General features: G+C 44.8%; 1 protein-coding gene across 1 annotated transcript in view; it reads left to right on the top strand.

The window, feature by feature from the left end:
* Positions 1 to 26182, top strand: part of COLEC12 (collectin sub-family member 12) — a 184058-nt gene that overhangs the window by 145144 nt on the left and 12732 nt on the right. Inside the window, exons 3-7 of the mRNA XM_011957777.1 lie at positions 1181 to 1303; positions 10356 to 10454; positions 11213 to 12259; positions 22900 to 23388; positions 24985 to 25121. Coding sequence (XP_011813167.1) covers positions 1181 to 1303; positions 10356 to 10454; positions 11213 to 12259; positions 22900 to 23388; positions 24985 to 25121 — 1895 coding nt within the window. The remainder of the gene's footprint in view (positions 1 to 1180; positions 1304 to 10355; positions 10455 to 11212; positions 12260 to 22899; positions 23389 to 24984; positions 25122 to 26182) is intronic.

The following is a 26182-nucleotide window of genomic DNA, read 5'->3' as shown; positions in this document are numbered from 1 at the left end:
ACCGGTTACCTGTTAGGAACTGGGCTGCATAGCAGGAGGTGAGCGGCGGGCGAGTGAGTGAAGCATCATCTGTATTTACATCCATTTCCCATCACTTGCATGACCACCCGAGCTCCGCCTCCTGTCAGATCAGCGGCGGCCTTAGATCCTCATAGAAGCGTGAATCCTGTTGTGAACTGTGCATGCGAGGGATCTAGGTTGTGCCCTCCTTATAAGAATCTGATGGCTGTGATCTGTCACTGTCTCCCATCACACCCATATGGGACCATCTGTTGGCAGGAAAACAAGCTCAGGGCTCCCACTGTTTCTACATTATGGTGAGTTGTATAATTTTTTCATTATATATTACAATATAATACTAATAGAAATAAAGTACACAATAAATGGAATGCATTTGAATCATCCCGAAACCATCCCTACCCCTACGGTGGTCCATGGAAAAACTGGGGAAGAAGATGGGACTGCTGGTCTGTACCATCTAGGTTTGTGTAAGTATACTCCAGGACAGTGGTCCCCAACCTTTTCGGAACCAGGGACCAGTTTCATGGAAGATAATTTTTCCATGGATGGACAGGGGGCGGGAGATGGTTTCAGGATGAAATTGTTCCACCTCAGATCATCAGGCATTAGTCAGATTCTCATAAGGAGCACGCACCCTAGATCCCTCGCACGTGCAGTTCACAATAGGGTTCGCGCCCCTGAGAGAATCTAATGCTGCTGCAGATCTGACAGGAGGCAGAGCTCAGGTGGTCACGCTGGCTCACCTGCCACTCAAGTCCTGCTGTGCAGCCAGTTCCTAACAGGCCACCAGACTGGTACCAGCCCATGGCCTGGGAATTAGGGACTCCTGCTCTAGGATGTTCACACAGTGATGAAATTGCCTAATGATGCCATTCTCAGACTGTCTTCCCATTAAATGATGCATGACTGTATTCTATGAAACAAAGTTATGTGCAATTATTTTAAAAGTCATATTAAATACAGCTATAACAATAGAATGGTAATATTAAAGTACTTATGTTGCTCAAGGCAATGTGTTTACTGTCACAATAGTTCTCATAGCATAGTAAGGCATATGTAAAAATTATTCTTAGTCCCAGTATTTGAACCAAAATGCAAAAAGATATATTTTTAAATGACATCTTTGCTTACTGTTATTAACATTTGACTTCTCTTACAGGTATTCAGGAAGGAACACAATGTACCAAATGTAAAAATAACTGGGCACTGAAGTTCTCTATCATATTATTATATATTTTGTGTGCCTTGCTAACAATCACAGTAGCCATTTTGGGATATAAAGGTAAGTATGCTCTCTTTTTTTTCTTCCAAATAACAAGTGTTCCTTCATTAAGTTAAGCATGAGAAAATTCACATTTGCAAGTATGAAGTATTTCATTCCTACAACTCAGATGCAAAATAGCAACATGATAAACTTCATCTCTGTATCTTGAACTTACAGCTATGAGATCTGAAAGGGAGGACATAATAATTCCTTTTGACTCATTTCAGCAATAATCAGGCTCCTCTCTGAGAGTTATAGTGTTTTTTTTTTCCCTTGTTGCTTTTTCCTACCTATTTCTAGCTACTCCTTCTTCCTCTATTTTTTTTTCATCTTATCTCTTGGAGGCTTTATGGAAACCCTGGTGTCAGCACACAGGAAAACTATATTGACAGAGAATAAGCAAAACACAAGATCTCCGGAGATACAACATGCTTCACCCAGGGACTGGCCAACTAATTCCCTTTTTTCTCTTCAGCACATTCACTGTGGTCACTGTTGTTTATATAGCTCTATAAAAATACTGCACTGTAGAAATTAAGCACAGAGGCAGCACTCCCACCTCAACCCACTTTATAGGATGTTGGGCCTAAACATATCTGGTTTAGGGTAAGGGCAGGATTTTTGCCCAAATCCTCCAGACTTGCAGACAGAGTAAGTTCCCCACGCACCTTTCAGAGACCATAGGTAGAAGGTGTCGTGATTCAGAATCGCAAAACTACATAAGCCCTTTTCTAGAAAACAGCCAGGCGAACCTTCCTGTCAAAAACACGAGAGGCAAACACGGCCATTTGGTTTCAGAACAGAGGCCGACGTAGAGTCTGTGGATCATCAGGTCTTCCTTCTGCTCTGTGGCCCGCAGACTGACCTAGGAAAAGAAACATTCCAAGTAAATTCCCTCCAACTGGTCATTCCTCCCACCTCTCTCCCAGCATGTAGCAGTTTCCTGAGAAAGCACAGTGTGTATTGGAATGAGATGGGTGTCAGGGCCAGACAGTCCAGGTTCAAGCCTTGATCCTCCCATTTGTAATAAAATTGTGAATGTTCAGTAAGTCAGTAAGTGCTTGCTAGTGTGCCAGGGGCCATGCTGAGTCTTCCACATGGCTCCATACCCAGGTATGAATCATACCCTCTTAGAGTTTCTGATTTCTTATCTGTAAAATGGCAATAATAATGCTACTTGTCAAGGTGATTGGGATGAGCAAAGATTATGTAATTGAAGTATCTGTCCTGTGGCTGGTCCCAGGAAATCATATCCGTGTCTCTGTTCCTTGCTTCTTCCTAACCACAGTACACAGATCTAGCCATTAGAATGGCAAAACCTGTTAAAAATCCTCAGTATAGTCGAGGCTTTTAGTCCCATCTCTAAGGCCATATACGTGGAAAATAATGTGCATCATTGGGTGTGTTGACTGATTAGTTTGGGCATTGGAAATCTGGAAAATTACCAGGTCATTCTATCCATTTGTGATGAGTTAGACCATGATCTAACCCGGAGCATCTTAAGTTTTTAGATGAAGCAGCAAACAGTAAGTGATTAAGGAAGGCTATTAAATCATGATTAGCCCTGGGCCGAGAGGGGAGGGAGAACCTGGTGAGAGAAAGGAGGGTTTTCTATGTCCCAGGTAATCCGAACTCTCTCTCTTCCTGTCATTTAGATTATTTAGGTCATTACTCACTTCTCCATGACTTTTCCTAGTGAGCCAAGATAAAGGAGAAGCTTGAAATCAAACAGCCATTTAATAAGTATCTTTAAGTTTCAGTACTATGTAATCACATTTACTGCTAAAAGAGAGACGAGAGTGGTTTGGCAAATATATTAACATTTTGTAATTTTTACCTCTGCTACGAAATAAAGTCTAGGACATTTATGCATTCAGAATTATACAAAAAGAGTCAAAGAAGAGGCTTTTTCCCCCCCTTTCTTTTTTTTCTGTTTGTTTGTTAAGGTACAGATATTTCCTCCCTTTTTATCCATGGAAAGCCCATCCTGGCTCTGGCATGTTTTGCGTGTGCTGGTCCATTTGCCCACAGCACCTTTTCTCTGCTCTCCAGCTAAAGTGCCTCCCTCCTACCCTTCATGTCTCGTGTAGACACATGGCAGCTCCCGAAAGCTGAATTAGGCCCCTTCCTGTTTGTTCCCATAGCACCTGGTATTTACTCTTAGCTCCTGTCACACTGTATCATTAGAGTCAATGGACTTGAGTGTGTCATCACCCAACCTACAAGTTTCCATGAAGACGAGAGACTACCTTTTATTTATTGTATCTCCCACCAGCACCTAGTCTCATGATATTTAACCAGTGCCTAGGAAAGTTCACTGGATGAATTAAAGGGAGGATGGATGGATGGATGGATGGATGGGTGGATGGGTGGATGGATGGATGGATTGTGCATTAGGGCTGCCTTCCATGAAGGCAAACAATAGATGCTCAGGGACCTCTAGGCCAATTTGCTGGTACGGGATAGCTGCCCTAAAAGCCCTCCCTGGAAACCTAATGTTTTGGAGATTGGCTTGGCCTGCTCTGTGGGGGCAGTCTCACCAAGATGAAGGAAGAAGAGATAATGGGGAGCAAGTACAAGGGGAGACGAGGTGATGTCTTGCCCCTCTTTTCTTTCCTTCGGTGCCTCCCTCCTTCAGGCCTCTGCTGACAAAAAATAAATAAATAAAATAATACAACATTCACTTTTGCTTTCCAAACACACCATTAATGAACTAAAATGTTGATATTTTCCAGATGTGCTTTCTCTTTACTCACACAGTGACTCCTCTTTCTTGCTGGTAAGATTCTAGTGACCCAATGTTGTAAGAAGCAGAAAGATAAGACCCAGTTCTCCCTTCACACATTCCCCCTTTGAAGTCTAGAGAAACTCTCTCTGTTAAAAAAGAAAGGAAGAAAAGAATATTCAATGAAAGAAGTGCAGTAAGGCATTCCTCTGAAGGAGAAATTGAAAGGAAAGGAGTAAAAACTTTCATTTTTCAGAGCTGGCAAAGGCAACTTCATACTGTTTTGCTCAAAATTGTTCTTTACTTCTTTCATGTTACTTCCGTAGCCACAAGTTAGAATACAATGAGCTTCCTTCAAGAGAATTTGCTGAAGAAGCCAGAGAGTCGCTTAGTCACCCAGACAGGGTTTGTGCAGTGGTCGTGGCTGTGAGGCACCTCAGCCACTTTGCAGAAAACATGTTCTTGGACAGTTAAGCTTGGTACATCCTCTGCCCTAGGCTTTTTATCATTAGTCAACAGAGCTTCCATAGCAGGAGTCATCTCTTAAGTTCAACGGGTCATGTTTCTTCCAGAATATTTCCTGAACGGGAAAATCCTACTCCATTATCCTTTCCAAGAGGCAGCCTTCTAAAGGTAATTAGGATAAAGAAATAAGACAGAAATCTGAATCTTTCTCAATAAGGATCTCCTTTAATTCAACATTCTTAGTCATTGGTAGTCTACTTTGCTGCTAAGCTGGGTCAGTGTAGAAATTTACAATTGGATTACTATTTAGGCTTTCAAAGTACACATCAAATCACACTGGAGAGCGCTTTAGGATCCAGGATAACACCCTATAATCAGATTTTCTGTATTTCTGTAAGGAAACCTATAAAATGGTGTTCAAGGTAGAAATGCCTTCATTAAATTCCAGGGGAGTGTAACTGATGTTACTGGGAAGCTGCAGGTCCCGGAGAGAAGTATTTATCCCACAGTGCCATGATCAGTCTGGTACAAACACGTGTGAGCACCAGCTAGGAGCTCTGTCCTCTGTCCTCAGGGCCAAGAGCACGGCCCGTGTCTCTTGAATCCTCAGTATCTAGCACTATGCCACCTACATGGCGGATGCTTGGTAAATGTCTGGTGATGTTAACTTTAAAGAGAATATAAAGAGAAATAATTCTTCCCCTTAAGGGAGTCTTTATTGGAGGAAACCAGATTTAGGAAAAAGAAATACCAAAAGAGAGGCGATATGGAGTTATAGAAAGAGCATGAATTGTGGAGTTAAACCTTCCAGCCTGGTATCCCACATAGTCACTGACAAGCTGTGTGATTTTTAGCAAGTTACTGAACATCTCTGAGCCTCAGTCTCTTCATCTGCAAAACAGCAGTTGGAAGGATTCGCTGCAGTGATGGTGCAGTGCATCCGGCAAAGAGCAGGCACTCGATAGATAGAGGCTGTTACGATTATCATTCAAATAGAGATCGAGTTGGTGTGCAGTGGAATCAAGTTGTAGGTGTGGCTGAGTACAATGGGGTATGAGGTGTGGAGTGGACCTTCAAGGAGAAGTGGAGCCAAGAGAAGGGAAGAAGAAGTTAGTGGCCCAGGCCAAGGGATGATACCGAAGTGCTTTTATAAAAAAGGTTTTATTGTCAGAGTGTCCTAGAGAATTATACTTTGGATACCTGGAGAGGGACAGATCTTCAGGTATAATACCTGAAACACCAATATTCCGTAGAAAAATTCTACCTTAAGAAACAGTTCCCAATACAGGAGAGCACATAAGAAACCAGACTGATGGTCACCCTTCCGTGTGTCCTGCTCATTTTTCTCATATGAGAATGGTCTACAAACTGAGGTCTATGTCTGCAGGCTGGGAATTTCCAGGGTAATATAGGATGGCTCTGAGACTATATTCCTGATTGAGAATTGGTGCTAATAAATTCAGAATAAAAGCCAATGAAAGTGCTATGTGCTGTTAACAGCAAGGGTAAGTTCTGGATCTCCACCAGTCTGGTATTTTTATGCAGTAGCAGGTTCCAGCATTGCAATCCTAACGTTTCCAGCTTTATACCAGGTCCTATTTTTAAACAAAGACACACACCCCCCAACGCATGTAAGCTGTTTATTAGCACTTGTGGGCAGGGAAAATAGTTTCCTTGCTGCACAGAAGAAAAAGTCAACAGATTGTTTTGTTCTTTTTTTAACGAATGTATTTATCTCTTTTGTATTTATTCTGCACAAACCTGAATTATCTGCCCGTGACAGGTCTCTGTTTTTCAAAACTAAAATGGAAGAAAAAGTAGAAAGGGTAGAAAATAACTGACTGTCAGCATATTTGGAGGTTTCTTTGGCTTCCAGGAAAGAAGGGCAGGACTTGAGATCCTGCATGTGGCTTGAGGACAGACCGAGGCATGTGTTTTGATTTGAGGATCAAAACTGAAAGTAAACTTGTAAACATTCTGTATTTTAGTTCTTAAAAATTAGCTTTGCTAAAAACACATGTGAAACATTTTATTCTTCAGAGTTTCCAGGGATTTAGGAGTATGTGTACCTATGAAAAAACCCTAAGATTATTGTAACTGCACCTCTGTGTCTGTGTAGTAATTTTAAAAATAATAATTACTCAACGAAATGTCCTACTCATTGCCAGTGCTCAGGCTTCCCTGGGCTGGTTGGGAAACATGTGTTTGCATGCCCTGTAGCTCAGCAGGCAGATTGCTGCTTATTTAAATAAATCCCTCATGCCTGTAATCCCAACACTTTGGGAGGCGGAGGTGGGCGGATCGTCTGAGGTCAGGAGTTCGAGACCAGCCTGACCAACATGGAGAAACCCCATCTCTACTAAAAATACAAAAATTAGCTGGGTGTGGTGGCAGGTGCTGTAATCCCAGCTACTCAGGAGACTGAGGCAGGAGAATCACTGGAACCTGGGAGGCAGAAGTTGCAGTGAGCTGAGATCGTTCCATTGCACTTCAACCTGGGCAACAAGAGTGAAACTTCGTCTAAAAAAAATTAAATAAATAAATGGCATAATAAATATATATTCAGTGACTACCTGGTAGTGCCACACACTGAGCTAAGAGGGAGAGCTGGAACTGAATGTAAATTTTCCTGCCCTAAAGGATATAACAGTAGATAAGTCATGACAGCACAGTGCAGTGAGTCCCGTAATAGAGAAAGGACTGCTTGCCAGAGGAATTCTGCAAGGTGCACCTCAGGAAAGGGTTCCCACAGGAAGTGACAAGCAGAGTCTTGAAGAGCAAATAGGACTTAGCTCAGTAAAAAAAACAGGGAAGAACATTCTAGGTAGAGAGAACACATGGAAAGGCTCATGTGAGACAGCGTTTGTTGCAGTGCACACATCTCATTATGACCAGACATTAGAAGCTTGATGGAAAACATAGTGAGCTTCTCCAGGGACAATTCCAGGATCCAAGGAGCCAGTTCACTCTGGGTCACACAAACACATGGGAACTTACTACTTCTTCCTGAGAGGAGCCAGGAGAATCTCACACAGTCGTGCGTGGGTAGAACATGTGATGAATACAATAAATTGCATCTGTTGGCTCATAATTGGTATATAAAGCATGTTCTCATTTTTTGAAGTTTTTTTTTTTTTTTTTGAGACAGTGTCTCACTCTTGCTCAGGCTGGAGTACAATGGCATGATCTTGGCTCACTGCAACCTCCTCCTCCCACGTTCAAGAAATTCTCCTGCCTCAGCCTCCCAAGTGTCTGGGATTACAGGCGTGTACCACCGCAGCCAGCTAATTTTTGTATTTTTAGTAGAGATGGGGTTTCACCATGTTGGCCAGGCTGGTCTTGAACTCCCGACCTCAAATGATCCACCCACGTTGGTCTCCCAAAGGGCTGGTATTATAGGCGTGAGCCACTGCGCCCGGCCTGAAGTCTTTTTTTTTAAGCTATTGATACCAAGAAGGACAATCAGACTTGATCCCAAGCTGCCAGAAGCTGGATCTCACATAAGTCACTTTCGGAGAAATGTCCTCTTAACATTTTAGAAACGTGTACTTGAATTCATAGCTGTAGAGAATTACTGCCCTCTGAAAATGAATAAGAACTGAAGCTTTTATTTAGTGTGGCTGTATTAGTCCGTGTTCATGCTGCTGATAAAGACATACCCAAGACTGGGAAGAACAGGAAGTTTAATTGGAATTACAGTTCCACATGGCTGGGGAGGCCTCAGAATCATGGTGGCAGGCAAAAGGCACTTCTTACGTGGCAGCGGCAAGAGAAAGTGAGAAAGATGAAAAAGTGGAAACCCCAGATAAAACCATCAGATCTTGTGAGACTTACTCACTATCACGAGAATAGTATGGAGGAAACTGCCCCCACGATTCAAATCGTCTCCCACTGGGTCCCTCCCACAACACGTCGGAATTCTGGGAGATGTAATTCAAGATGAGATTTGGGCGAAGACACAACCAAACTGTATCATTCCATCCCTGGCCCCTGCCAAATCTCATGTCCTCACATTTCAAAACAAAACGTGCCTTCCCAACAGTCCCACAAAGTTTTAACTCATTTCAGCATTAATCCTGAAGTCCACAGTCCAAAATCCCATCTGAGACAAGGCAAGTCCCTTCCGCCTATGAGCCTGTAAAATCCAAAGCAAGCTAGTTACTTCCTAGATACAATGAGAATACAGGTATCGGGTAAATACAGGCTTTCCGAATGGGAGAAATTGGACAAAACAAAGGGGTACGGGCCCCATGCAAGTTCAAAATCAGCAGGGCAGTCAAATTTTAAAGCTCCAAAATTATCTCCTTTGACTCCAGGTCTCACATCCCAGTCGTGCGGACGCAAGAGGTGGGTTCCCATGGTCTTGGGCATCTCCACCCCTGTGGCTTTGCAGGGTACAGCCTCCCTCCCTGCTGCTTTCATGGCTGGTGTTGAGCGTCTGTTGGTTTTCCAGGTGAACAGTGTAAACTGTCAGTAGATCTACCATTCTGGGGTCTGGAGAACGTGGGCCCTCTTCTCACAGCTCTACTGGGCAGTGCCCCAGTAGGGACTGTGCGGGGGCTCCAACCCCACATTTCCCTTCCACACTGCCCTAGCAGAGGTTCTCCATGCACACCCCGCCCCTGCAGCAAACTTCTGCCTGGATATCCAGGAGTTTCCATACATCCTCAGAAATCTAGGCGGAGGTTCCCAAACCTCAATTATTGACTTATGTGCACTCACAGGCTCCACACCACGTGAAAGCTACCAAGGCTTGAGGCTTGCACCCTCTGAAGCCACGGCCCCAGCTCTACATTGGCCCCTTTCAGCCATGGCTGGACCGTCTGGGACACAGGGCACCGAGTCCCTAGGCTGCACACAGCATGGGGACCCTGGGCCCGGCCCACGAAACCGTTTTCTCCTTGGCCTCCAGGCCAGTGATGGGAGGGGCTGCCGTGAAGGCTCTGGCATGCCCTAAAGACATTTTCCCCATTGTCTTGGGGATTAACATTTCAGAGGGCAAGAGAAAATAAGATGCGAAAGTGGAAACCCCTGATAAAACCATCAGATCTTGTGAGACTTATTCATTACCACGAGAACAGTATAGGGGAAACCACCCCCATTATTCAAATTATCTCCCACCAAGTCCCTCCCACAACACATGGGAATTAGGGGAGTATAATTTAAGATGAGATTTGGGTGAGGACATTACTTCCCCTGTCATATACAATCAAGAAAATGCTGTCAAAAAATACTTCTTGGTAAATCATTGTTTGGAAACACCACTCAGGCATCTACTTGAGAACTGGTAAACTACAGAATCAGTTGTCACTAACAAAAAGCAGATTTCCAGGGCGTTGTGGTGGAACCCATAACAGAAAGTGGCAGACACTCTTGACTTGGCGTCCCTTCTATGATGATTTTATGTCTAGACTTGAGCTGGGTTTTCCTTACCAACGGAATCCTCTTCTAGGTAAATGAGTCCCACCTGCCAAGAATGTTAGGGAAGCTGATGAGTGACAACATTTTGTAAATTATCACAGTGTGCTGTGCCTTCGTCTATGGAAATTAATATAGGAAATAACAGATTAGGAACTTCTAAAATGCATGAAAATTTTTAAATTAGTTCCAAATGATTTCTGAAACATCCAAGGCATTATAGAATCATAAGAATCGTTAAGAACATACAATTCTCAACTAAGTAAATTGCACCCCTGGGTTTTGTGACAAGTAAGTTATTTTTCCAAAAAGATGGCTTTTCTTTCCCGTATTTGATTTCAGTGACACTTTTTTTGTTCAATCTGTTTCCTTTGTTCTATAATGAAATGATCTCTTGTTTTGAAACTGAAAAATAAAACATGAGCAGGTATGTGTACTAATGCATCATTTTCCAAATCTTAGTTGTAGAGAAAATGGACAATGTCACAGGTGGCATGGAGACATCTCGCCAAACCTATGATGACAAGCTCACAGCAGTGGAAAGTGACCTGAAAAAATTAGGTAATCTGTGACAAGACTGAACCATTAAGTGAAATCCCCTGACTCTCCATAAATGACCACAGCCTCTTAGAATGATGTTGCTATAAACTCCCCATTCACCCAGAAGGACGTTCCATTTTTGTGTTGCATGTTGAGTCTTCCCTCATGATTTAATTCAAATGCTTAAATTTTAAAGTTAAGGGTCAATTTTGGAATTATGTCCTGCCAAAAATACTATTATGCGCCAAATAATATCTGAACCTCAGTCAGGTCATCATGAACCTCAACAACCTGACTGATAAAAACCACAAATACCCTTTATTAAAAACTGTCAGATAAATAGGAATTTACTGAGCACTTTTGAAATACTTTAAACTACATAGAAGAATTGTAGAAATTAAGTTATAAAGTAAAAGATCCTAGCATATTCTATTCCTTGATTTTTGCTTTCATTAAAAAAATTGGGAAATTTAAAAGGTTATTTTCTTCTTGACATCCTGCCCACTGCCGTAAAATCTAGTAAATTCGCCCTCCCTCTTTGAGAAAAATGTTCAGCCAAGTTTGTCATTCCTAGTTCTGGGCATCCTTTCTGATTCCCCAGGACCCAGTTTTAGTAGATATGTACATCTTACTAATGCAGAGCTGTCCGCTTATACTGCCAATTTTGCATCTAAAATACAGTGCATACCAGTTAAGTGTGTTTGGGATCTTTGGCCTTGACTTTGGTATGAACACTTCTCCATACCACCAATGTAAGTCACAGATATTTCTTATTCCAGGTGACCAAACTGGGAAGAAAGCTATCAGCACCAACTCAGAACTCTCCACCTTCAGATCAGACATTCTAGATCTCCGTCAGCAACTTCGTGAGATTACAGAAAAAACCAGCAAGAACAAGGATACGCTGGAGAAGTTACAGGCGAGCGGGGATGCACTGGTGGACAGGCAGAGTCAACTGAAAGAAACTTTGGAGAATAATTCTTTCCTCATCACCACTGTGAACAAAACCCTCCAGGCGTATAATGGCTATGTCACGAATCTGCAGCAAGATACCAGCGTGCTCCAGGGCAATCTGCAGAACCAAATGTATTCTCATAACGTGGTCATCATGAACCTCAACAACCTGAACCTGACCCAGGTACAGCAGAGGAACCTCATCACGAATCTGCAGCGGTCTGTGGATGACACAAGCCAGGCTATCCAGCGAATCAAGAACGACTTTCAAAATCTGCAGCAGGTTTTTCTTCAAGCCAAGAAGGACACGGATTGGCTGAAGGAGAAAGTGCAGAGCTTGCAGACGCTGGCTGCCAACAACTCTGCTTTGGCCAAAGCCAACAATGACACCCTGGAGGATATGAACAGCCAGCTCAACTCATTCACAGGTCAGATGGAGAACATCACCACTATCTCTCAAGCCAACGAGCAGAACCTGAAAGACCTGCAGGACTTACACAAGGATGCAGAGAATAGAACAGCCATCAAGTTCAACCAACTGGAGGAACGCTTCCAGCTCTTTGAGACAGATATTGTGAACATCATTAGCAATATCAGTTACACAGCCCACCACCTGCGGACGCTGACCAGCAATCTAAATGAAGTCAGGACCACTTGCACAGATACCCTAACCAAACACACGGATGATCTGACCTCCTTGAATAATACCCTGGCCAACATCCGTTTGGATTCTGTTTCTCTCAGGATGCAACAAGATTTGATGAGGTCAAGGTTAGACACTGAAGTAGCCAACTTATCAGTGATTATGGAAGAAATGAAGCTAGTAGACTCCAAGCATGGTCAGCTCATCAAGAATTTTACAATACTGCAAGGTAAGTCGAAATTCTGAATTTGTATTTGTATTAGTTGTCTATTGCTGCATAACAAGTTACTGTAAAACTTGGCAGTTTAAAACAATAGATATTAATCATCTCAAATGTTTCTGTGGTTTCTGTGGACCAGGAATTCAAGAGCAGCTTAGCTAGGTGGTCCTGACTCACTGTTGTTCATGAGGTTGTGTCAAGATCTCAGCCAGGGCTGCAGTCATCTGAAGGCTTGACTGTGGCTGGAGTGTCTGCTACTAAAGTGGCCTGTTCACATAGCTCTTGGCAGGAGGCCTCAGTTCCTTGCGGTGTGAAATTGCTTGTGTGTCCTCACAACGTGGCAGCTGGCTGCCGCCAGAACAAGGAATTCAAGAGAGAGAACAAGAAGGAAGCTACCATGACATACTAGCCTCAGAAGCCACAGACCATCACATCCACTGTATTCTGTTTCTTAGAAATAAGTCACTAAGTCCAGTCCACACTCAATGCAAGGGGAATTAAGTTCCACATCTTGAAAAGAAGTGTAACTAAGAATCTGTGAACAGTACTTAAAGGGGCTCCATTAATTATTTGTTGAGTGAAAGGTTGGTTAATTTGAATTTTCTTCATCCTTGAGCCATTTCAATGCAACATAAATTGGTCTCCTCTGAAAGCAAGATCAAGTTTTTCAAATCACAAAGCTACCATTAAGGGAGTTACATGTCATGAGTAGATGAATGGTTGGCCATCACAGAAACTGTAAGGCCACAGAGGAGTTCTGGTAGGTGTGGTGGCTCATGCCTGTAATCTTAACACTTTGGGAGGCTGAGGTGTGAGGATCGCTTGAGACCAGGAGTTTGAGACCAGCCTGGGCAACATAGCAGTATCCCATCTCCTAAATAAATAAATGAATGAATACATACATATAATCTGAATTTTACTGTTATCCAGATCATCCATGCAAATTAAAAGTCCTTGACTCAGATTAAGTCTATAGTTGAAGATTTGCAGCATCATATATTAACAGTATTTTCCAGTCACAAACTATTTTCACAGTTTTTACATTGAAAGTACTATGTGGAAGATGCTGTGCTCAGCAGTCTGGGTAATACAGAGAAAAGCAAATGGTCCTCACCCTTAGGCAGTTTAACATAAAGAGAATTTCAGGGCATGAGAAGATGGACTGTAAGCAAACATTCAAGGGGAAGGGATTACACAAGGGCATGAGTCACTAGGGGCCACCTTGGGGTATTTCCTCCACACTGGTCGAATGATCAAGAATAACAAGTGGTAGTTAATAAGTCCCTGTGAGGCTGAAGGTAGATCCGGATAGCAGATGGCAGGATTCTGTTCAATAGCTTTGTCAGTGACTAGCATGGATGACCTGCTGAAGCAATGCTTGTGTGACTTGAAACTGAATATGCCAGCCAGTGGCTAATATAATCATAATCCACAATGATCTAGAGAGGCCAGAAGAGTATCAAGATGTCAACCAAATGAAGTAGATAGGAATACATGTAAAATCCTGCTCATAAATGGATGAGACAAAACAGATAAATGTTGATGGGAAGCCATGGCTGGAAGGAAGTGTGCATGAAACATGGGGATTTTAGTTGACTGGAAGCAGTTAAATGTGTCTTCCAGGGAAGGTAATGTGATCTTTGACTGTGTTAATAAAAAGGAAAATAATATCTGACTCTGTTCAGTATGCCAAGACCACCACTGGAACATAATGTTTACTTTGAGGAGCCCCTTTCAAAAGAGGCATTCCCAGATCAGCATGCTCAGAAAAGCAGCACCAGAATGATAGCAGCTAGAAACCATGTGCTGTGAGGAAGGGTTGAGGACCTGAGAGCTTTCGCCCCCAGGAGAGACTGCTCAGTGGAGAACAACACAGCCATTTGTACTTATTTAAAGTTGCTGTCTCAGGAATGAACAGACTTTGGCTGTCTGGTGCCAAACCCCATGCCATTAACTCCAAGGATAGTCACCGAAAGTGTGTGCCCCTCCCCACTGTACCTGGTCACCCCAGAGGGAGCCTAGAAGGTCAGGGAGTTGGGATTTTATTCTAAGTAAGCAAGGTGTTGAGATGATAGAGAGCAGGGAGGGGTCAGTGAGACCATGGACCAGCTGTTGGCCTAGAATGCTGGCAGTGGAGAAGGGAGAAGTGGGTACCCTCATTTAGGAGGAGACTTGGAGATAGAATCAAGGGCTTCCCTTTTCTTGCCCTGACAACAGGGACCCCAGCTTTAGGAGGTCCCGGCCGGCCTCCCCCAACCAAGCCTCTGCTGAGGTGAGGAGTCTGTGGCCTCAAGGTGCTGTGAGTATTCAGAGCCCACACCAAACCCTGCTTGTCCATGTTTGTGCCCAGGACCCTGGAATTCCCTACCCAATGTGCCCAGAAGCAAAGGGGCAGCCAAGAGATACCTGTGTGTTGTAGGGATTGGGGGTGATGTGGACAGAAATTGAACACACAGTAAGGGGTTGGTGTGAGTGTCTGGACGAGACTGGCGGGCAGGACCTGCTGATGGATTGGCTGTGGGGAGTGAGTGAAAGAGAGGAACAGGATGTTTCCTAAGTCTTTAGCATGAGCAATGAGGTGGATGGTGATCCAGACTGGGGAGTTGCAGAAAAAGTAGAGGCCCATGTAGACACGTTAAGGGGAAGATGTCTATTATAATAGAACAAGGTTTCTGACTCATGGAAAAGCATATGTGATAAAAAAAAAAAATCTCAATTCTGAAACCAGGCTCCAAGGTGCTTCAGAGACACTATCACATTTATCCCTGGTCTTGTTCACTGCACTTTCTGTGAGTTGATCTGAGAAGCTTCCCAGGCCAACCAAGCTGGTCCCTTTCTATTCACTCTCTTCCACTGCCTCCAGACCAGCAATACCCAGCAGGTATTCCGAGGGAACGAGAGACTGAGGGGAAGAACGAACTCCATTTCTGAATGCAAGTGTTTTCTTCCACACCTTTTCTCTCTAGCACCTTTCCCTTTCTGTACATGCAGATCTCATCCCTGAGGATGAGGGGCAGATGGATAAAGCAGGATGGATTAACATTGGCTTATGTGGGGCTGGCGTCTGCAAGATTCAAAATAATCTGATGCTTTCTAGAAAATTCCTGTTGACTTGCACTTAATGAACCCCAGTGCTCACTGTCCAGTTCAGCCACATAGACATTTGCTGCATTAAGAAGCGGGAGCTGACGCTGACTGACTGTGCTGAAGGCAGACGATAGTGTAGAGATAGATTTTCACATCTATCTCTACATCCATCGGTCAAGAAGCCTGGTTAAGAAAACCTTATTTTTTGGGAGTTCACAACCAGCCTGACCAACATGGAGAAACCTCATCTCTACTAAAAAGACAAAATTAGCCGAGTGTGGTAGCACATGCCTGTAATCCCAGCTACTCAGGACGCTGAGGCAGCAGAATCGCTTGAACCTAGGAGGCAGAGGTTGTAGTGAGCTGAGATCGCACCATTGCACTCTATCCTGGGCAAAAAGAGCGAAACTCCATCTCAAAAAAAAAAAGCCTTATTTTTTGATACAAATAATATAAAAGATTTTTATTCTAATTCATAGAGGACTTCTCGCACATGCTTCTAGGTACAAAAATCACTCCACCTCCTGGGCTGTTCCTCTGCAAACTAAGGAAAGGTCAGTTGCATCCTTCCTGTACAACCAGACATTTTCCCTCTCTGCTCTTTCGAGAGGCATCAGATTTAATGAGTGAGAACAAGAGCTCTGCAATCAGACAGGGCTGGATTCATGTAGCAAGTTCCTTATCCTCTCAGTGCCTCTGTTTGCTCGTCTGTGTGTACGTTTTAGAGTTATGAGGACCCGAAGAAGTAATATAAAGAAAGTACTTAGAGCAGTGTCTAGAGTGGGGTCAGCATAACATCCAAATGTAAATAAGGTCACTTCCTTCAAAGCTTTCCCTTCTGCTGCACCTGTAGCGAGTACATCAGTGGAAAACAAAACAGCTTCATATGCACAAAGAGTAAAATCACACATGCGGGGTTAAGGATGATTTGAGTCTAAAAGTACTTACTGCTGGGTTTCTACTGCCCAGCCCTAGAGATGAATCAGACCCCAGGGATGCTGACGTCTGGCTAGCTTTCATTCATTTTCTCAGGCCACATTTCTGGGGTGTCTGTGCTATGCCAGTCACGCTGCTAAGCCCTTGGATAAATTATCAGCTTCCATTGTTACAACTCTTTAAGGGGGGAGTTATTGACATTCCCCATTTGCAGGGGAAGGAACTGAGACTCAGAGAGCCTGAGTAACTTATCCAAGGCCAAACAGCTAGTAAATGGCAGACAGCGCCAAGCTCAGGTCTGTCTAGTTGCAAAGTCATGCTTCCACCATGAATAGATAACATGTTTGGAGAGGTGGAAATGACAAAGTTTATTGACAGCAGAGCAGTTGGTTAAAGTTTCAGTAGGGACTGACATTTGAGCTGAACCTTGAAAGGTGCACATGAAGGCTGACGGGACAGGGGACAGCACAGTGTGGGTCAGGCAGGGGCCTCAGTTCCTCCCATTACCGACCACTCCCTCCTGCTGCACTTCCCCAAACAAGACAGCATGGCTGGAGATCCCGGAGAGTAGCCATTAACAGGCTCAGAAGCAGACCGTGGACAGTTGGCAAGAAACTGGTTAAATACACCCTGCTCTGTGGACAAGGCACTTCCAAGGCTTTCCAGAAGCCCCATTGTATTTCTTTTTAATCTGTACATTCCATTTCACCTCAGTGAAGCACAATGATTTTTTCCTATGGTAGGCATTTAATAAATATTTGATTAATTTAAGTGCATTCAAAGTAGATTTTTAAATGAGAAGAAAAACATCGGATTGTATCGCTGTTTTTCCTCTACCTTGTCTATCTTCCAATCTTACCACCAGTGGGTCTTAACATTGAGTCTCCAAGATTCTGGATGGCAGTAAGAATTAAAGCAGTTTCTCTTCGTTTTGTTAAGCACCAGCAGTTTTGTTGGAAAACACATTTGAAACTTCTCTTGCGTAGGAAACTGGACTGGGCACTTCTCAGGCCTACAGTTTGATTTATCAAAGCACAAACAGCACAGTGATTTAAAGTCTTCCATCCTCTTTGAACTGCTTATTTAGAAAATACTGATTTTCGGGCCGGGCGCGGTGGCTCAAGCCTGTAATCCCAGCACTTTGGGAGGCCGAGACGGGCGGATCACGAGATCAGGAGATCGAGACCATCCTGGCTAACACGGTGAAACCCCGTCTCTACTAAAAAAAAATACAAAAAAACTAGCCGGGCGCAGTGGCGGGCGCCCGTAGTCCCCAGCTACTCGGGAGGCTGAGGCAGGAGAATGGCGTAAACCCGGGAGGCGGAGCTTGCAGTGAGCCGAGATCCGGCCACTGCACTCCAGCCTGGGCGACAGAGCAAGACTCCGTCTCACAAAAAAAAAAAAAAGAAAATACAGATTTTCAAGGCTCCCAAAACTGTGGGGCCTGGGAACGGTGGGGTAGAGGTGTCAGTGACAGCACAAAGCCCGGGCTGCTTGGAGCTCTGGTATTGGTCATATTCAGGCATCTCTGGAGCTTGTGACGGCTTTACCAGCCACATGGGCATCCTGGCATTTCAGAAATCTGAGCCAGTGAGCCACCCGCACTTGGCCTTGACATTGAGTTAAAATTTCACTCAGTTTGAAAGTAAACCTCAAATGTCCTTCCACGTAGGACATCACATGTTTCTACGTGGCGTTGCGGCTTTCCCAACCCTGAATTCAAGTTGTTGCTGCACAAGCTCATAAATACTCTGTTCTTTTTTTTTTTTTTTTTGCTTTCGGGCACTAAGGGCAGCTTCTATTTTATTTCATTATTTCATTTTATTTTCACCTTGACAGCTGCCCAATAAAATATTCAAGTGAGACCTCAAAGCCTGAGATCATCCAGATGCTAATCAGCAGTGCCAGCATCCCGGGTCCTAGAGGAAAACAAGCCCTGGCATTAATAATCTACTTTTTATGAGGATCCAGTGTTGACTTTTTAAATGGCTTTAGCTCTTTTTCTCAATGATTTTTTTTAAAAGAAAAAAGAAATCCAGGAAATTTCTAGCCTGTCTTAATGAACCAAAGTAGATTATGTGAATCTCCTGATCTGTAAGACATATAGAATATGTTTTGACCTAACCAGCATCTGAGGGCAGAGAGTGCCAGCTCCTTTGGTTTTCGGAAGGCTGGGGCAACTGTAGTGGATGACACCAATCGCAGTGTGCTTGCCAGTTTAGCCACAGCCAGGAATATTAAGCCTTATCTGCTTAAGAGAAAGACAGGTAACCTATTTAAGATGGATGTGGTACTTTGGATGGGGAAATTTGGTTTTTATACTAATCCAGCTGGGAAATCAATCACAAGTAGAACTGTAGATCTTTATTAATGGCAAAAACGTGCATTTCCCCCCAGTATCTATTCCCTTCCTTTACAAGATGTGGAGATTAGCACCTGCTGGAATCTTGTGCTATCTGTGGGATCCACGTTTGATGTCGTTCTTCATATAAGCCACAACTTACACATTGAGTGGGTGGGGAGATTCAATAGCCACTTCCAGTCCAGAGGAAACTAGCTGAACACCATAAACTACCCTACCCCAGAAAGAAACGGGATGAATGAAAAGCTTCACCCCAGGTGAGGGAGGCCTTGGATTCATGTCAGGAGAGGAAGGGAGAGTTGTATCTTTGGAACTCTGTCAGAAGCTAGAAGAAGGTGTTCTGAAAAAATACAGCTCCCCCCACCAGCAGACACGAGCCTGTGATCAGTTCCTCTTTCATGGTCACAGGTAAACTCATTTCCTGTAACTTGCAAGGATAACACCAACCCCAGATGTAAGTGATGGAGAAACACAAATTATCAGCAAAAAAAAAAAAAAAAAAAAATTTAAGAGAATATAGCTAAAGATTATTTCTTAAAACACTTGAATTTCCCAATATGCCATCTTCATTATTTGGATTTCCTAAAGTTAGACACAGAACATAAGTAACACAGAAATAGTTGAGAAAAAAGTTTAATTTTGCAGTTACTCCACATATACTAGAATTTTTTGTTTTGTTTTGGCCTAAATTGTCAGTATGTTTTCCCTAGAACTATCCATAATGCTACGTCTATTGTGGGGGAACGTACGTGGCACCTTCACCACTCTTCATCTATGGGACGCTATTTCCCAGCTACACAGAGGCACTAAGTTACTTTTTTAAAGGAGATGGATCTGGCAGCAAAAGTCTGCCTTCCGTCTCTTTACTAAATGGCATAGGCCATTCAGGTGAGCCTGACCAGGTTAGGCAGAACTGTGGATGTGGAGACCCACTGGATTAATTCCTGAGGGTCAGTAGCAAGGAAAGATGGGTCTCCTTACGATTATTTCATAGTGGCAGCCACAGCCCACCTGATACAGAGAATATTATAAGATGCGGGGCACCAGGCAGGTCAGCCTTCCCCAGAAACCTATCCCTTCTGATCTCACCTGGGGCACAAAATGTGAACATTAGAGTGCTGGACTTTTTAACCATGATGCACATGTATTTGATAAACACTTACTTAATAGTGACCATGGACCAGACCCTACAAGGGGCTAGACGTGGAGAAGGGTCTTGAGTAGAACAAATAAGAACTAAAAGATTAGAGAAGAAGAGAAAACTTCCATCTGAAGTGGCTTAGGAGGATACCAGGAATTTTACTGAAGGACATGGGCAGAGGAAATTGTCAGAGAAGAGATGTGCAGAAAGTACAGAGGACGATAGAATAAACACAGGCGAGACTAGGCTGGGAGGAGCCTTCATGCCAGACTGATCAGGTGGGGCTGCATATTCTTGAGCAAGTGGAGATCAGAGCTGGGCTTAATTAAGGAAGACAAAAGGCAGAGTGGAATGAAGGGAGAGGAATCACAGGTAGGAAGATCAATTAAGAAGTTACTGTGAACACCTTCCAAAAAAGACAGAGAGAGGTGGGAAGAAGAGAGCCTACACTAGGGTCATGACCAGGGTCAGGGCAAGGAAAAGAGGGTTGTGGCAACGTGGTGGGAGAAGGGATGATGGGAGGAGAACATCTACAGCAAAGAGACAAGAAGTTCAGCTGTGGACACGCAGGTTAGAGGTGCTGGCAGAACCAGAGAAAATGGACCCTTCAACTAGCAGGTGCAAATAAGGGCCCAGAGCCCAGGGTTGCTGAAGACAAGTAGGAGTCAACAGGAGCTGTGGGCAGAGGTCAGTGACATGGGTCTAGGTAGAAGTGACCTCATCCCTAAGTCTTCTAAAGTCTCCCATTTATGGAGCAGATAACACTAGAAAGAATGCATTTAGGCCAGTCCTTGCCATTAGCATAAACTCTCTTACCACTGGAAGAAGGTCCTGCTAATAAATCTGTGAGCAGCATATGGGTAGCCTTCCATAAGCAAACTAAGTGCAGAGCCTAAGCTTCTGCTAAGAGAGAACACAGATGGATTGGCTTGACTGGGAGCCACGGATGTAGGGTACAGTAGACATCCATCAAGACCTAGGGTGGGGAAGGAGACAGGGAGATCCCCCTAGAGAGGTGGGAAGGATTTCTCCATGGTTCTGTCCTCAGACCAATGGGAGAGGGAGGACAAGGAGCAGGAGGGATAAAGGAACTTAGGGTAGATCTGCCACCCATCCTCCATTACTCCAGCACTTCTATCCTTCTAACTTCACAGGCTTTCTGCTTCTGTAGAAAAAGTAAGGCCAGGCACAGTGTCTCACACTTGTAATCCCAGCACTTTGAGAGTCCGATGGGGGAGGATCGCTTGAGGCCAGGAATTCGAGGTCAGCCTGGGCAACATAGTGAGACCCCCATCTCTAGAAAAAAATTAAAAATTTAAAAGCAGGTAATGTGGCACAAGCCTGTAGTCCTAGCTACATGGGAGGAAGCTGAGGTTGGAGGATTGCTTCAGCCCAAGAGTGCAAAGTTGCAGTGAGCTATGATCATGCCACTGTGCTCCAGCCTGGGTGACAGAGTGAGACTGTCTCTAAAAAAATAGAGTGAGACTCTGTCGCTAAAAAAAAAGAGAGAGAATAAGTGTGGCCTTTTATTATTCACGCAGAATTGTGAGATTTCAGAAACTCTCAGATTCATTCATTTCAACATCAGAAGACCCGAGTTCATGCGCCAGCTCCACTACTAAATTGTGGTTGACCATGTCTTACTCTCCTTGGTATCTGTTCCTAGTAGCTAAGTATCCTCGAACAAATAGTTGGCATCTCTGGCCCTACATGTCCTCGTCTGTGCAGTGAGAATTCTACATCACAGGCAAGATCAGGTGGCATAATGTATGTGAAAGTACCTTGAAAATTGTCTCACTATACAGTTCCTGGTAGGGGATTATTTGTGTGAAATTTTCCGTTACCTCTGAGAAATTAAAGAAAGAAAAACAATCCTGTGTTACATGGGCCTCTTTATGGGATGATGGGGATGAGCAGTATTTGCTTTTCTTCCCAATTTGATGGTCCACATAACTTTTTTCTCTAGCCTACCTTCCTTATGTATATTATTAGACTTACAAAGCAACCCAGAGAGTTTGGACACCTGCCCAGCAAAGCCCCACCAGGCTTTCCCACAGAGACCTCCCGTCCCTCTGAGTCGGCCCGCGGGTGAGTGAGGCTCAGCCCTGAGGACACCAGCGTCCCCACAGCTTTGGTGGACAGCACAGGCATGCCAGCTGGGGTACGACAGAGAGGAAGGTCATAGGGAAGTGACAGGCTTGGTTATAGAGAGAGAATTAATACATCAATGCCTGTCAACACCTGATGGCATGTTTTGGTCTCCTTCAGTTCTTTATCCCACAATACCTTAACACGGTGCTTGTCATATAATAGGTCTTTAATAAATATTTATCAAATTAAGGAAAACGGGAAATAAATAAGAGGAAATCCTGATCCTGGTCTGCACAACTTTCCTGCTGATGACAGCATAGGCCCAGGTGACTAAGAGAACCCAGTTTAATCGTGTGAGTCACTGTGAAGAATAAGCCCCTGGCTGTCAGTGTCACCATGAAGGACCTCAGTGGGGCACTAAAAAGTTGTGCACCGTTACAATACATTCTCAAAGCTTGAAGAGGAAGGGTGAACTTACTGAAGAACACACAGTATCTTGGCTTGCTCGGGCTGCCGTAACAAAGTACACAGACTGGGAGGCTTGAACAACAGACATTTCTTTCCTTACGGTTCTGGAGGCCGCAAGTCCAAGATCAGAGTGTGAGCAGCGTTGTTTCCGCCAAGGCCTCCCTCCTGGGTTTGCAGTGTCCATCTTCTCCCTGTGTCCTCAGGCGATCTTTCCTCGAGGGGTCTGTGACCTAATCCCCTCTTCTTGAAGGACACCAGTCCTATTGGATTAGGGTCACCCATGTCACCTCGTTTTAACTCGATGACCTCTGTAAAGGCCGTGTCTCTAAGTAAGTCCCATCCTGAGGTGCTGGGGGTTAGGACTTCAACATAAGAATTTGGAGGACATGATTTAGCCCATAACAGTCAACAGTCGTATGATGAACAAATAATCTTTCCCTAATGTGTATATTTTGTGTGCCAGGTTTTTTTAGTTCGGAGATTTTATAAGAAGAAAAAGCATTCAGAACTATCATTCACAGTGGATTTCATGTTGACACTTTTTTTTTTTTTTTAATGTTTTAGGTCCACCGGGCCCCAGGGGTCCGAAAGGTGACAGAGGATCCCAGGGACCCCCTGGTCCAACTGGCAACAAGGGACAGAAAGGAGAGAAGGGGGAGCCTGGACCGCCTGGCCCTGCGGGTGAGAGAGGCCCAATTGGACCAGCAGGTCCCCCCGGAGAGCGTGGCGGCAAAGGATCTAAAGGCTCCCAGGGCCCCAAAGGTTCCCGTGGTTCCCCCGGGAAGCCCGGCCCTCAGGGCCCCAGTGGGGACCCAGGCCCCCCAGGCCCACCAGGCAAAGAAGGACTCCCTGGCCCCCAGGGCCCTCCTGGCTTCCAGGGACTGCAGGGCACTGTGGGGGAGCCTGGGGTTCCTGGACCTCGGGGACTGCCAGGCTTGCCTGGGGTACCAGGCATGCCAGGCCCCAAGGGCCCCCCCGGCCCTCCCGGCCCATCAGGAGCAGTGGTGCCCCTGGCCCTGCAGAATGAACCAACCCCGGCACCAGAGGACAATGGTAAGTCTGAGTCCTCCCTCCAGCCAGGGGGACAGGGCAGTGCATGTGCTTGAGACTGAGCCAGCCCCTAGTGTGTGGCCCCACCCATGTTTTTTGTTTTTGTTTTTGTTTTTGTTTGAGACAGGGTCTCACTCTGTCACCCAGGCTGGAGTGCCATGTCGTGATCTCAGCTCACTGCAACCTACACCTCCCAAGTTCAAGCAATTCTCCTGCCTCAGCCTCCCAAGTAGCTGGGACTACAAGCGTGTGCCACCATGGCCAGCTAATTTTTGTATTTTTAGTAGAGAGAGTTTTTCGCCATGTTGGCCAGGCTGGTCTCAAACTCCTGGCCTCAAGCGATCCGCCTGCCTTAGTCTCCCAAAGTGCTGGGATTACAGGTGTGAGTCACCACGTCTTGTCCCCCGTTCCATATTATTTAACAGCAAAGGCATCATAGGGGCTGGCACAGGAGCCCGGCTGCCAAAACAGGTCTCCACACCAGTCATGTGTTTCTCTGTAAACACCATCAGATTTTCTAGCACTCATTGTTTTATGTAGTATGTATGTATGTATGGGACAGGGCCTCACTCTGTCACCCAGGCTGGAATGACGGAGTGAAGTGGTGCAAACATAGCTCACTGCAGCTTTGACCTCCTGAGCTTAGGCAATCTTCCCACTCAGACTCCTGCGTAGCTGGGACCACAGGGGTGTGCCACCACACCTGGCTACTTTTTTATTTTCATTTTTTGTAGAGACAGGGTCTTGTTATATTGCCCAGGCTGGTCTTGAACTCCTGGTCTCTGGCAACCCTCCTGCCTGTCTTGCAATGTGCTGGGATTCCAGGTGTGAGCCACGGCACCGGCTCTTGCACTTGTTTATTTATAGGAGGCAGCCCTCAGAAGACAAACACAATGCAAAACATTTCCTTCAGGGAAGCCTGTGGCTGGCCACCCTGACCACTCTTGCCTCGTTTTACATCCTCACTCTGGGGATAGATGGGCTCCCTCCGTTAGCTCCATCAACATGCGGATGGAACCCTCAGCTATTGATGACTACAGTTAATTTCTTTTTGAGGTGTTAGATGTTACGGTGCCTTCTAGTCTTTTGATAATTAAACCTTTGACAAAACTCAAATGTTTGGTTAGCAACCAAGCCTATTTTTCTCCTTCAACCCAACCCTTATTCTACTTGATTTTGGTTGGTGAGGCCTGGGTTATCTTTGTTGATCCATGAGCCCAGTTTTGGTGCTGGGTTCTCACATCCAACTGTTCATAGGTTCCACGTGATTCCAGACTGACGCTGAACATCTGTGCCTGCCCTGCTTCTTGTTGTTGCTTCTGTTATTTCTGTCATTGTGAAGACGGATCCAGACGCAGAAGAACAAAGACCCAGTCAAAGATCTTTTCCAGATTATGTGGTTTTGGCTTGTGCTCTGCAGTCCACTCTGGGCTCATGCTTGCTGCGAGCACGTCCGTGAACATCAGCTGTGGGCCTCATGCAGGGATGCTCAGGCTGCTCCCAGCAGGACCACAGTTTTGGCCTCTGAAACACAACTGAAGAAAAGCACAGTGCTTTCTGTGATTTTTTAATCAATGTTTTCCACTTTTGCATTCCTAGGCTGCCCGCCTCACTGGAAGAACTTCACAGACAAATGCTACTATTTTTCGGTTGAGAAAGAAATTTTTGAGGAAGCAAAGCTTTTCTGTGAAGACAAGTCTTCCCATCTCGTTTTCATAAACACTAGAGAGGAACAGGTATGCCTGCCACATACTTGGTCGGGGAAACTATAATTTAAGGATAGTTTACAGCTGGAAATTGCAGGCTTGTTGGGGATTCGGAGATATCACGAATTCCTAGTCACGTAAACATGGGAGGCAACATTACAGAGATTTGGATTTTATCCAGCTTCTAGCCACACAGTGGCTAGAAGCATTCATGCCATTGGAATTGTATCTTCATGATTCTTCCTGGAAGATACTACTTATCAAGCCTGGAGATGTGTGGCTCCTTCTGGTGGCTGTTGAAATAATTATCATGCAGAGAAGCTTGAGGGCTGCCACCAGGCACCTGTGGGGGCAGAGACAGAGGCATGAACACTGTAGGGATGGAGTGGGGTACAAGGGACCACGCATGGCCCCAGAGGAGTCAGGAAGAGCAAAGAAGGCTGAGGAGGCAGGGCCCACACATGGTAATGCTAGTGTCCACTCATTAGACCCCTTCTATATGCCAGGCACTGTGCGAGGCATCTTCTCCCTTAAACCTCACAACAACCCTGGAACATAAGTATTATTATTATCCTCATTTGACAGATAGGAAAACTGAGGCCCAGCAAGGTTGATGCAGACTGAGACCAAAACTGCGGCCCGTCTAGCAACAATGCGGCGCTTTCTTTGATACCACACCATTCCGGCGGCCTCCTCCCTTTTCCCTAAGTTACCTCCAGCAGACACAATCCTGTAAACAGCTGTTTCCTGTAGTAACTGACTGGAATGAGCACACAGCAGAGAGTGACCAAACACCTGGGCTTTAGAATACACAGACCGGGGCCCAATCATGACTATTCCTATGATTAGGACATGGGAGAAAGGGGAGGGTGGTAGGAGGAGGTGGAAGCAATGGACATTCACTGAGTTGTCTGTGTGATTTAGAGGAAGAGCCTCACTTTAACATCAGTTGTAAACTTGTAAGAGGAAAAAGTCAAAGCCCCCCAAACAGTGCAAAACAGAGCAACTAGCAAGAAAAAAGCAGAAAGCAAAAGCAGGCTACACATTCTGAAAAACTTCCTCTTTTAAATTGTCCTTTTTTCTGAATGTTA

The sequence above is a fragment of the Colobus angolensis genome, unplaced genomic scaffold (assembly GCF_000951035.1).
Source record: "Colobus angolensis palliatus isolate OR3802 unplaced genomic scaffold, Cang.pa_1.0 Scaffold45, whole genome shotgun sequence".
Taxonomy (NCBI): Eukaryota; Metazoa; Chordata; class Mammalia; order Primates; family Cercopithecidae; genus Colobus; species Colobus angolensis.
This window is presented reverse-complemented; position numbering and strand designations above follow the sequence as displayed.